At 61.4% G+C, this 12,842-nt stretch overlaps 1 protein-coding gene across 3 annotated transcripts in view; it reads right to left on the bottom strand.

Moving 5' to 3' along the window:
• LOC138824876 (selenocysteine-specific elongation factor-like) overlaps window positions 1-9,659 on the bottom strand; it is a 138,822-nt gene extending 129,163 nt beyond the window's left edge. For 2 of the 3 annotated variants that reach the window (XM_070019297.1, XM_070019299.1), the window contains exon 1: window positions 9,385-9,659. In XM_070019297.1, coding sequence (XP_069875398.1) covers window positions 9,385-9,640 — 256 coding nt within the window. In that variant the 5' untranslated portion in view covers window positions 9,641-9,659. Of the gene's footprint in view, window positions 1-9,229; window positions 9,253-9,384 lie in introns of those variants that run through there. The other variant, XM_070019298.1, reaches the window with a different exon arrangement.
• Window positions 9,660-12,842: the final 3,183 nt, after the last annotated feature.

Genomic DNA, 12,842 nt, shown 5'->3' with positions numbered 1-12,842 from the left:
CTGCCCGGCCCAGCAGGAGGGAGGCTGGAGCCCAGGCCACGCCCCCAAAGAGCCACACACCGGAGGGATTCCCAGCCGGAATCCCACTGTCCTCAGACACACGTGCCCATTCAAATGTAAATTTGTTTTAAAAAAATGAAAATTTAGTTTAAAACATAATCGTTTAAAAGTTAATTCAATGCCTCAGCTGCACTAGCCACCATTTTCAAATGCTCAAATGATCACACAAGGCTCACAGCTGCCCTGCAGAATCATATGGTGATACAGCATTCCTGTTACAAAGAATGTTCTGGAAATACTGATGGACCTCTGCAGACGTCCTTCCAGCCGGTGCCGAGTGCTGGCCGTGAGCGCGGTGGGTGCAGCTCACCCCTCGCTTCCCGGCAGCCTGCCCTGCGGTCCCGTCGCAGCGCAGCTGAACCCGGGATCCTGCTGATGGAAAGTGTGACCTCTCTGCCCGCCAGAGCCGCAGGTGGCTTCAGGCCACCCTGCAATGTAGCTGTGGGGCCTGGAGTGAGCCCAGGCACAGCACCGACCACCACCGTGGGCTCCAGACCACCACGGACTCCAAGCCACCACTAAATGCGCACAGGCCGGGAGGGTCCCTCGGGCCAGGGAGGGCCCCTGACAAATCTGAAGCAGTATTTTTAAAGGTGAAAACTCAGGTGTATCTACACCTAGCACCTGTGTGTGCCCGCACATAAATATCCTCAGGAAGTGGGTTAGAGACAAAGGGATCTCTTTCTGTCTTTCTGAAGGCCCCAAGACAAGAAAGGCCCGCTCACAAGGCAAGACGGGGGGGGGGGGGGGGGGCAGCTTCTCTCTCCACAGCAGGAGCTGAGGCTCAGGCGTGGCTTCGGGCCTCCTCACACACCACCCCCACCCCCACCCCCACCCCCACCCCCACCCCCACCCCCACCCCCACACCCACACCCGGGGAGGTAAAAGACCCAATGACCAGAGCACAGCTCTCCGGCTCTGGGGCAGAGGGGGGTAGAGGCAGGGGGCAGCAGAGGCACCGGAGCCCCTCCCAGTCTGTCCCTGTGAACTGCTCTTTAGTGCCACACCTGTGCCAGGCAGGCACAGGCCCGCGGGAACCCAGCCGGACCAGGCCCAGGCTTCGCAGCTCAGGCCCAGTCTCCAGGGACAGGCTGGCAGGGGTGGCAGGAGGCGGGGGGGGGGGGGGTGGCGGGGTGGCGGGGGTGTGGGAGGCGGGAGGGTGTGGCGGGAGGTGCGGGGGTGTGGCGGGAGGCGGGGGGGGGGGGTGGCGGGGGGGGTGGGAGGTGGGGGGGGGTGGCGGGGGGGGTGGGAGGCGGGGGGGGTGGGAGGCGGGGGGGGTGGCGAGAGGCGGGGGGTGGCAGGAGGCTGGGGGGGGTGGCGGGAGGCGGGGGGTGGCGGGAGGCGGGGGGTGGTGGGAGGCGGGGGGGGTGGCGGGTGACAGAGGGGGTGGGAGGCAGGGGGGTGGTGGGAGGCGGGTGACAGAGGGGGTGGGAGGCGGGGGGGGGTGGCGGGTGACAGAGGGGGTGGGAGGCAGGGGGGGGTGGTGGGAGGCGGGTGGCAGGGGGGTGGGAGGCAGGGGGGGGTGGTGGGAGGCGGGTGGCAGGGGGGTGGGAGGCGGGGGGGGTGGCGGGAGGCGGGTGACAGAGGGGGTGGGAGGCGGGTGGCGGGAGGCGGGAGGGGGGGTGGCGGGAGGCAGGAGGGGGGGTGGCGGGAGGCGGGAGGGGGGGTGGCGGGAGGCAGGAGGGGGGGTGGCGGGAGGCGGGAGGCGGGAGGCGGGAGGCGGGTGGCGGGAGGCGGGTGGCGGGAGGCGGGAGGCGGGAGGGGGGGTGGCGGGAGGCGGGAGGGGGGGTGGCGGGAGGCGGGAGGCGGGAGGGGGGGTGGCGGGAGGCGGGAGGGGGGGTGGCGGGAGGCGGGAGGCGGGAGGGGGGGTGGCGGGAGGCGGGAGGCGGGAGGGGGGGTGGCGGGAGGCGGGAGGCGGGTGGCGGGGGGGGTGGCGGGAGGCGGGAGGGGGGGTGGTGGGAGGCGGGAGGGGGGGTGGCGGGAGGCGGGAGGGGGGGTGGCGGGAGGCGGGAGGGGGGGTGGCGGGAGGCGGGAGGGGGGGTGGCGGGAGGCGGGAGGCGGGGGGTGGTGGGAGGCGGGGGGTGGCGGGAGGCGGGGGGTGGTGGGAGGCGGGGGGGGTGGCGGGTGACAGAGGGGGTGGGAGGCAGGGGGGTGGTGGGAGGCGGGTGACAGAGGGGGTGGGAGGCGGGGGGGGGGTGGCGGGTGACAGAGGGGGTGGGAGGCAGGGGGGGGTGGCGGGAGGCGGGAGGCGGGTGGCGGGAGGCGGGAGGGGGGGTGGCGGGTGGCGGGAGGCGGGTGGCGGGAGGCGGGAGGGGGGGTGGCGGGAGGCGGGTGGCGGGAGGCGGGAGGGGGGGTGGCGGGAGGCAGGAGGGGGGGTGGCGGGAGGCGGGAGGGGGGGTGGCGGGAGGCGGGAGGGGGGGTGGCGGGAGGCGGGAGGGGGGGTGGCGGGAGGCGGGAGGCGGGGGGTGGCGGGTGGCGGGGGGGGGTGGCGGGAGGCGGGAGGGGGGGTGGCGGGAGGCGGGAGGGGGGGTGGCGGGAGGCGGGAGGCGGGGGGTGGCGGGGGGGGGTGGCGGGAGGCGGGAGGGGGGGTGGCGGGAGGCGGGAGGCGGGAGGGGGGGTGGCGGGAGGCAGGAGGGGGGGTGGCGGGAGGCGGGAGGGGGGGTGGCGGGAGGCGGGAGGCGGGGGGTGGCGGGTGGCGGGGGGGGGTGGTGGGAGGCGGGGGGTGGCGGGAGGCGGGGGGTGGTGGGAGGCGGGGGGGGGTGGCGGGTGACAGAGGGGGTGGGAGGCAGGGGGGTGGTGGGAGGCGGGTGACAGAGGGGGTGGGAGGCGGGGGGGGGGTGGCGGGTGACAGAGGGGGTGGGAGGCAGGGGGGGGTGGTGGGAGGCGGGTGGCAGGGGGGTGGGAGGCGGGGGGGGTGGCGGGAGGCGGGTGACAGAGGGGGTGGGAGGCGGGTGGCAGGGGGGTGGGAGGCGGGTGGTGGGAGGCGGGGGGGGGGGGTGGCGGGTGGCAGGGGTGGTGGGAGGTGGGGGGGGGTGGCGGGTGGCGGGGGTGGGAGGCGGGGGGGGTGGCGGGAGGCGGGTGACAGAGGGGGTGGGAGGCGGGGGGGTGGCGGGAGGCGGGTGACAGAGGGGGTGGGAGGCGGGTGGCGGGAGGCGGGAGGGCGCACAGCACACAGGTGAGCTCCCAGGGCTCTGCCGCCATCCCCCACGCTGCACCCCTGGGGCACACCCCTCTCCCTCACCCCCCAGGGGCGGTCCCAGCCACCCCTCCCCCAGCCACCCCCACCCAGCCCTGCCCTGTCTCCCAGCCCTCCCCACTGGCACACCCCAACACCTGCAAATGTCCAACTGGACAGCTCCTCCTGCCAGAACTTGGCAGGACGGTTCCATGACCTTCCCAGGGTGCGGCCATGCCAGCCAGGACCGGGGTGCTCCACACCGGACCCCAACAGGCCGTCTCCCCGGCTCCTTTTAGGCTGGGTGCTGCCTCCCGCCACAGGGAAACCCCCCTTGCCCGGCCTGGGCACCTATCTTCGTATCTTCGTGCTCCTCTACACCCCTTCTCCCTCCCCTGGACTCAGGCCCCTGGCCAATGTCTGCCTTTACATCCAAAACGAAGCTGGGTGTGTGTATGCACAATCTTTTTCTCTTTCTTGGTCTGAGGCTGGGACTCAAATTCAGTACCTATGGCTACTTTTGCTCATCGGCCAGTGCTCCACAACAGAGCCACACCTCCACGCCGTGTGTGCAGAATCCAGTAAGTGGATAAGACATCAGACAGCAGCGCCGCTGGCCACTTCCACAGATGGGCTGCCAGCACCCCAGAACAAGGTGTCGCGGCCCAGATGTCCTCATGGGTCGGGAACAGAACGAGAGAGGCAACCTGAGCCCCGCGCCACTGCAGATTAACACGGTTCCCACGGCGGGGCACTGGCAGGCACGCCGGTCAGCCCAGCCACTCAGGTGGCTGAGATCTGAGGATCTTGGTTCAAAGCCAGCCTGAGGAGGAAAGTCCATCAGACTTTGACCTCCAATTAACCACCAAAAGTCAAATGTGGAACAGTGGTTCAAGGGGTAGAGTGCTAGCCTTGAGCAAAAAAGCTCAGGGACAGCGTCTAGGCCCTGATTTCAAGTCCAGGACCAGCAAACACACACACAAAAAGGATCAAAGACCTCAATGTCAGATCTGAAACCTTGAAGCTACTACAAAAAGGAATAGGAGACACCTTAGAACTTATTGGCACAGGCAAGAACTTTCTGAAGCAAGACACAAGTACTCAGCAAATAGGAGAGAGACTTGACAAATAAGATTGTATCAAACTGAAAAGTGACTGCACAGCTCAGGGCACAGCTACGAAGCTGAATCAAAACAGCCAGCAGGCTGGGAAGCGCTTACCAGCGAGGGGCTGAAGGGGCTCAAAAATGAAGCCTCTCCCCAACTGGTAACTCAACTAACAGACAGACAAAGAAGCTAACTAGAGACTTCTCAGAAAAAAAAAAGAATGGCCAATGAACACATGAGGAAAAGTTCCACATCCTGAATATAAAACAAATACAATCGAAACAACACTGAGATTTCATCTCCCCCAGTGTAGAGAATACAAAGAGCAACAAATACGGGAAAGGAAGCCTTTCCATGGGAAGGAAGGTAAACTAGAACCAACACTCTGGAAGGCGGTTTGGAGATTCCTCAAAACACTAACCTTCCCTCCCATCCAGCCATACTACTCTTTGGGCATCTACCCAGATCATTACAAATCAGGACATGGTAAAGACACCTTTGTTTACATGGTCACTGCTGCACTGTTCATGATAGCAAAGTTATGGAAACAGCCCAGATGCCCGACAATAGATGAATGGATCAAGAGAATGTGGTACACATGTACAATGGAACCCATCTGTTAGAAAGAATACGATGTCATTTGCAGGGAAATGGACTGCCTTGAAAGAATTCCATTAAGTGAGGTGAGTCAGGCTCAGAGAGACAATCGGCATGTGTTTTCCCTCCTATGTGGAAGTTCGATATAAAATACAGACATGCATGATAACATATCCAGGGGTTTAGGCATACACAAACTGAGGAGTCTAAAGGTGTAACTCCTCTCAACAACTAACAAACGATCAAAATGAATATGAGGAAGCAAAGACGTTTTGGGGGCGCTGGCAGCCCACACCTCAGGAGGCTTAGATCTGAGGATGGGGACTCAAAACCAAGCAGGGCAGAAAAGTCCGCATGAGACTCTTACCTCCAATTAACCAACCACTCAAAAACTGCAAGTGGAGCTGGGGTAGAATGCTAGCCTTGAGCAAAAGACCTCAGGGATAGAGCCAGACCCTGAGTTCAAGCCTCCTTACTGATAACAGCCACAAGGTATATGCTAAGTACAAGAAATCAAACACACAGAAATCACCTCCCATGGGACGGCGTTCCTGTAAAATGTCCAGCAGAGGCGATCCACAGGTACGGAGCCTGTAAACGGGGCATGAGGAGCGAGGCGATCCACAGGCACGGAGCCTGTAACGGGGCATGAGGAGCGAGGCGATCCACAGGCACGGAGCCTGTAACGGGGCATGAGGAGCGAGGCGATCCACAGGCACGGAGCCTGTAACGGGGCACGAGGAGCGCTGCAGCAAGCCCCGCTTCTTCACGTGGCAAAGAAAGCGCTCTGCACGGGGCTTATGGCCCAGACCAAGCAATTCCATGAAATACCAAAAGCCAATGTGTGTACTTCAAATGGACAGATTTCATGATATGCGCATTACAGCCATGTAGACATCTAGCAGAATATTCTAGGCTGGAATGTGGCTCAGTGGTAGAGGGCTTGCCTAGCATGCATGAAGCATGGGTTCGATTCCTCAGTACCACATACACAGAAAAAGCCAGAACTGGCGCCATGGCTCACGTAGTAGAGTGCTAGCCTTCAGCGAAAGAAGCTCAGGGACAGTGCCTGGGCCCTGAGTTCAAGCCCCAGGACTGGCATAAAAAAAAAAAAGAAAGAAAAAAACACAACCATCAACGAGTATAGCTATTCTGAGGCCACAGCCTTGGAAGATGGAGAGTTTGAGGCCGGTCTGAGCTACATTAGCTACACCTTATCTCAGGCTGGGGGTATAGCTCACGTAGAGTACTGGTCTAGCATGCCCGAGGCCCTGAGTTCGAGCCCCAGTACCAAATAAAGAAAAAAGGAAACCGCTATCAGCTTCCTGCTGCGTGTCAGGCCCTGGGTGGCGCCCCAGAGAGCAGAGGAATGCCCCGTGGAACCGGCCCTGCCGGGCTCCCGCCCTGCCGGGCTCCCGCCCTGCCTTCCCCGGCCTGGGGACCCCAGGGCGACCGCGGATCCCAGTCCCATCGCAAAACCCCTGCTGCTGAGCAGGCCCACAGCCCGGAGCTCAGGCACGGGAGCCAAGCCTGGCCAGGTGCCATCAAACAAAAGAACACCGACCACGGAGAAGGGAATGTGTCCTGGGGCTCACGGGTTGTTTCCTGGAACGCCTGCCCAAATCTCATTCTAACCCCAATGGCAGGATTCCGAAGAAACATCCAGGAGAAACGCTGATAGAAAACAAAGGAGATGCTCAGTGTAAACTTTAGAACAATTAATTTTAAATGATTACAGCTTTCCCAAAAGCTGTGGCTATGATTCCCTTCTGACTTTGATTATAACCTTCCAACAAAATATTTGCCTCAAGAAGGCAAACTCTTTGCATTATTTTCTATTCCTAGCATGACTACAAAAATATTCTTTGATTTAACATTTGATATGTTTTGTTCTCAAGGGCAAGCCCCATGAGAAGAAAAATGTACCCCAGCGGAATGAAATATGACTACCTGCTCCCATTTTTCTTTCCTGTTGGTTCCTGCCCAAATATTCTGCATTAATTTAAACCCAGGGCTGTGCCTCTCATGTGTGGCTCACACAGACACATGGGCGTGGCAGAGCCAAGAGGGGGCAGAGCTCACTCACTGCCCCCAGCCAGGAGGGCAGCACGTGGGGGGAGGCCACCCAACAGCTTCCAGGTGACCCAGCGAGCGACTGCGGCCCAGCCGGGGGCAGCGGCCGGCCCGCGGCAATGGCCCGGCTTCCAGCAGAGAGGAGAAGGGAATGGGAGCCCAGGGGAGGGACGCGCCCTGCTAACCATCTCGGGAGCTTTAGGATAAACGCGTAGTTACCACAATTTGGAATAACGAATGCGGACAGGGATTCTCATAGAAAGGTGAGGGGCGGAGAAAAGCAGAAGCTCTTGTTCGTTGGTTTGCTTTTGCACATCCCTGCCTGAGCCACGCAGAGCACCAGACACATGTGCACATCCCCAGGGGACACAAAACATCTGGCTCCCAAAAAGCTCAGCGCCCAGATTTCAACCCTCACAACCGAAAAAAAAATCTGGCTGAACTTGAGAGGCTGAGACAGGAAGAGTGTGAGCTTGAGGCCTGGGGGAGGGGGGGGAGGGGCACAAATAGCAAGACCCCGCCTCAAAGGAAAAAAGGCTGAAGACACATTCATTCATTCATGAGACCAAAGGCAGCATCAGCAGGCATGCCAGGGATGTACGGGACAGGCCTCCAGGGCACAGGCTCAGGTGGGGCTTCCCTCCTGTGGAGCTACCAGCAGCCTGGCCGCACTTCCCAGAGGATGCTCTCTCCAGGCCATTGACACAGCGGCCTGGGGGCAGCGGGCCTGCAGACAGCGCCAGGACAGCAGCCTGGGGGCAGAAGCCCTGGGGACAGCGCCAGGACCCCTCGGCCCTTGTTGGCTCCTGCTCATCAAGAAGCATCCCTCCAGCAGTGGGCACAGAGGCCAGCTTCAGGCGGCACGTCAGGCAGAAGAGCCGCTGTTCATTAACAATCCGCACAAAAGACCCAGAGACAATGTGCTGTTAATCCTAGCAGCCGACAGAGGACTACAAATGGCCAAGCCAGGGACCCTGCATTTTTCAGCCTCTCCTGCTGCTGGAGTCAGATGGAGGAGGAGGCTGTGTCCCTCGTCCCCACCATATCTTTAAAACATACATTACTACATCTCTCAGAAGTTCTAACCCTGGAAGATTTATACTCTAAAATGGACTGGAGAAAAATACTGCCCTGAAGCGGGACTGCCAGGTCTCCAGCAGAGGACACCTGCTTGCTCACAGCTGGGCCCCAGGCGCAGCGCTGGCCCCGCTGAACCCTGCCTGCCTGCACCCCTGATGCCAGGTGTTCTAGCTATGAAAGAGAGATCACCTTTTACTCCCAGGGCCAAGGTGAGGGTTAAGAAAACAAAACAAGGGGCTGGGAAGGTGGCTCAGTGGTAGAGCGCTTGCCTTGCATGCATGAGGCCCTGGGTTCGATTCCTCAGCACCACATACGCAAAAAGAAAAAAGCCGGAAGTGGTGCTGTGGCTCAAGTGGTAGAGCGCTAGCCTTGAGCTGAAGAGCTGAGGGACAGCGCCCAGGCCCAGAGTTCAGGCCCACCACTGGACACCCCCCGCCAAAAAAAAAAAATACAAGTTGGGAGCTGGTGGCTCAAGCCTGTAATCCCCGCTGCCAGGAGGCTGAGCTCTGAGGATCACGCCCCAATCCCCGCTGCCAGGAACCTGAGCTCTGAGGGTCACCCCCAATCCCCGCTGCCAGGAACCTGAGCTCTGAGGATCACCCCCCAATCCCCACTGCCAGGAACCTGAGCTCTGAGGGTCACCCCCCAATCCCTGCTGCCAGGAACCTGAGCTCTGAGGGTCACCCCCAATCCCCGCTGCCAGGAGGCTGAGCTCTGAGGGTCACCCCCCAATCCCCACTGCCAGGAACCTGAGCTCTGAGGATGGCTATTTGAGGCCAGGCCAGGCAGGACAAGTGGAGACTCTATCGCCAAATAACCAACAGAAAGCTGGAAATGGAGATGCGGCTCCTGGGGTCCAGCACAGTCTCGATCGGTGACTCCCTGAGTTCAACCCCAGAACTGGCACCAAAGGAAAAGACACCAGGGAAGTGCTGAGCTGGTTGGCGCAGGCCAGGGGAACCTCGGCTGTGGCCCGGCAGGGCCGAGGTGTTGGGGTGTCCCTCCGAGGTGGCTGGGAGGGGGCGGGGATGACGGTGATGGTCCGGATGAGGGACGCGTGCCCGGGGCCGGCCCCCCCCGCGGTGACCCCCGCCCCGCCCCCCGCGGTGACCCCCGCCCCCCGCCCCCCCCCCCTCACCGCCGATGATGGTCCGGATGAGGGACGCGCGCCCCGGGCCGGCCCCCCCCGCGGTGACCCCCGCCCCCCGCGGTGACCCCCGCCCCCCCGCGGTGACCCCCGCCCCGCCCCCCGCGGTGACCCCCGCCCCCCCTGCCCCCCCCCCCCCCGCTCACCGCCGATGATGGTCCGGATGAGGGACGCGTGCCCCGGGCAGTCCACCAGCGTCACCTGCAGCGCCCCGGCGCCGGGCAGCGGCGCGGCGAAGCTCGAGAAGCCCAGGTCGAGCGTGACGCCGCGCGCCCGGCTCTGCGGCGGGCGGTCGAAGGCGGCCGTGGCGGCCGTGGTGCTCAGCGCGCGCGCCAGCGCCGTCTTCCCGCTGTCGATGTGGCCCAGCACGCCGACGTTCACGTTCACCCGCCGGCCCGCCATGCCGCCCGCGCCCGCCCGCCCGCCGGTCCGCCCGCTAAGCCGCCCGCCGCCGCCCGAGCCCGGCGCGCGCGTTCCGGGCCCCGAGCTTCCGCCCGCCGCCCAGGCCCGGAGCCGGACGCGGCCGGACGCGGAGCGCCCCGGGGCGCAGGCCGGGTCGGCGGGCCCCCGGACCCGGACCCCGCACCCTCCCGGACCCCGGACCCGGACCCTCCCGGACCCCGGACCCTCCCGGACCCACCCGGACCCACCCGGACCCCGCACCCTCCCGGACCCACCCGGACCCACCCGGACCCCGCACCCTCCCGGACCCCGGACCCGGACCCTCCCGGACCCTCCCGGACCCCAGACCCACCCGGACCCTCCCGGACCCTCCCGGACCCCGGACCCGGACCCTCCCGGACCCACCCGGACCCCGGACCCTCCCGGACCCACCCGGACCCACCCGGACCCCGGACCCTCCCGGACCCACCCGGACCCCGGACCCTCCCGGACCCACCCGGACCCCGGACCCTCCCGGACCCACCCGGACCCCGGACCCCGGACCCTCCCGGACCCACCCGGACCCCGGACCCTCCCGGACCCACCCGGACCCCGGACCCTCCCGGACCCACCCGGACCCCGGACCCACCCGGACCGGGACCCACCCGGGCCCGGACCCCCGGCCCCACCTGGCCCCAGACCCCTCCTCAGACCCTCCCCCGGGCCCCAGACATCCCCCCAACCCCTGGCCCCAGACCCCTCCTCGACCCCCAGCCCCACCTGGCCCCAGACCCCTCCTCAACCCCACCCCTTGGCCCCGACACCCACCCGACCCCTGGCCCCAGACCCCCAGACCCACCCCACCCCCCGCCCCGGACCCTCCCTCCCCCCTGCCCTGACAGGTGGGTGTCCCCTGGAAGACCCCCACCCCAGGGCTACCCCAGGGAGCCAGGGCACCTCTGACCCGCGGAGCACCCTTACTGCGGTGCACCCTTGACCCGGTGCTGGTGCAGGGGCAGGGTGCACCTCCCTCTTCTTCTCCGCTTCCCGCTGGACCTAAGGTGAGTTGCCTCCAACACCATCAGCTTTGCATTTTCATGGGCCAAAAAGATGGAACCAACCAAGCAGGGACGGACACCCCCGAAGCCAAGAGCCAGGGTGGACCTCGCCTCTTTGTAAGCGGATGGACTCAAGGGCTCTGGTGCAGTAACAAGGGAACAACACAGCCTCCACATCCTTAGGTAAAACCTGCATTACTCCATCTACCTGGCTGTCTGTCCAACAAACACCTGACAGGCACTCGGAGGCCCCGGGCCTACTCTTGGTGTGAATTAACGGCGACCGGGAGAGATGATAATCAAGGGTGAAATGAAGCTGGGCACTGTGGCTGACAGTGCCAGGTGGACAGGAGAAGGCAGCTGTGCACAAGACCGGGGGAAACGCAGGGGGATCAGGCAGAGGCCACAGCAGGGGCAGAGGAGACGAGCTGCAAGCTAAGCTTGCCCTTAAAATGCCTGTCGGACAAAGGAGCCAAAGACATACAATGGAAGAAACACAGCCTCTTCAACCGCTGGTGCTGGGAAAACTGGGCAGCCACATGCAGAAAACTAAAAGTGGACCCCAGCCTATCACCATGCACCAACATCAACTCAAAATGGATTAAAGACCTTAACATTAAACCTGAATCTCTGAAACTACTGCAGGACAGAGTAGGAGAGACACTTGAACTAATAGGCACAGGAAGGAACTTCCTGAACAGAGTCCCAGGGTCACAACAAGTTGGAGAGAGACTCGACAAATGGGACTACCTTAAAATAAAAAGCTTCTGCACAGCTAAGTCTATCGCAAGCAAGCTAGAAAGACAACCAACTAATTGGGAAATTACCAGCAATATATCAGACAAGGGGTTAATATCCTGTATATACAGGGAACTCAAGAAACGAATCCCTCCCAAACCCAACAAACCAATTACTAAATGGGCAAGGGAACTAAAGAGGGACTTCTCAAATGAAGAAATAAAAATGGCAAAGAAACACATGAGGAAATGTTCATCATCACTGGTGGTGAAGGAAATGCAAATAAAGACAACCCTGAGATACCACCTTACCCCAGTCAGAATGTCCCACATCCACAAATCAGCCAACGACAAATGCTGGAGTGGATGTGGAGAAAGAGGAACCCTATTACACTGCTGGTGGGAATGTACACTTATACAACCACTTTGGAAAGCAGTCTGGAGGGTCCTTAGAAAGCTAAAGACTGACCTCCCTTACGACCCAGTCATACCACTTCTAGGCATCTACCCTGAACAACAGGAACCAATATACAAGGACACGTGCACCTCCATGTTTATTGCAGCACTGTTCACAATAGCTAGGATATGGAAACAACCTAGATGCCCCACCACAGATGAATGGATCCAAAAATTGTGGTATCTATACACAATGGAATATTATGCAGCCATTAGAAATAACAAAATAATAGCATTTGCAGGGAAATGGATGGAGCTAGAAGGAATCATGTTGAGCGAGGTAAGCCAAGAACGAAGAGACAAACGGTACATGGTCTCCCTGATAAGTGGATGCTAAATCCAAAATGTTAGGTGATATGACAAAACTAACAGGACTTAAGAAACAAAGAACTCCCACTCATCTGGTTGAACCACTACTAAATATCCTCATGCTGCTGATCACATGTATGGTGTATAACATGTGAACACCGTTATATGTTACAGACTGTGATAGACAATTTGCTCCAGGAAAGTTAGAATGAACTTGTGACGTTAAATGAGCATCATTATTCCACAATACTGTGAAATTCCGGAAATTATGTAATCACTTAATCACAATAAAAAAAAAAAAAGAACCTCGGGGAAGGTAGGGAGGGAAGGGATGGTAGGGGGAAAACAATGGAGGGGGTAACAATGTTCAAGAGGAAGTGTACTCATTACCTCACTCATGTAACTGTAACCCTCTGTATAGTATCTTTACAATAAAAATAAAAAATAAAATGCCTGTCGGAGCAAGAGTTCAGCCGGACAGCGTGGCCTTCTGCCGAGCCCAAGAGAAGAGCTCCGGCAGGCTGCCAGCGGCCACACCTCAACACAACCCGTATCCCTCCTGTGTGGGGTCTAGCCACACACTGAGACAAAATAAAATGACCTAGAGGCTCATTTGACACAGCTGCTCTGGAAACAGTGTGGGTCTCAGCTCGCCCTGTGTCC

The sequence above is a fragment of the Dipodomys merriami genome, unplaced genomic scaffold, assembly GCF_024711535.1.
Source record: "Dipodomys merriami isolate MVZ:Mamm:240054 unplaced genomic scaffold, mDipMer1.0.p SCAF_13, whole genome shotgun sequence".
Classification (NCBI taxonomy): Eukaryota; Metazoa; Chordata; class Mammalia; order Rodentia; family Heteromyidae; genus Dipodomys; species Dipodomys merriami.
Note: the sequence above shows the minus strand (reverse complement) of the source record. Positions and strands in the feature narration are given on the sequence as shown.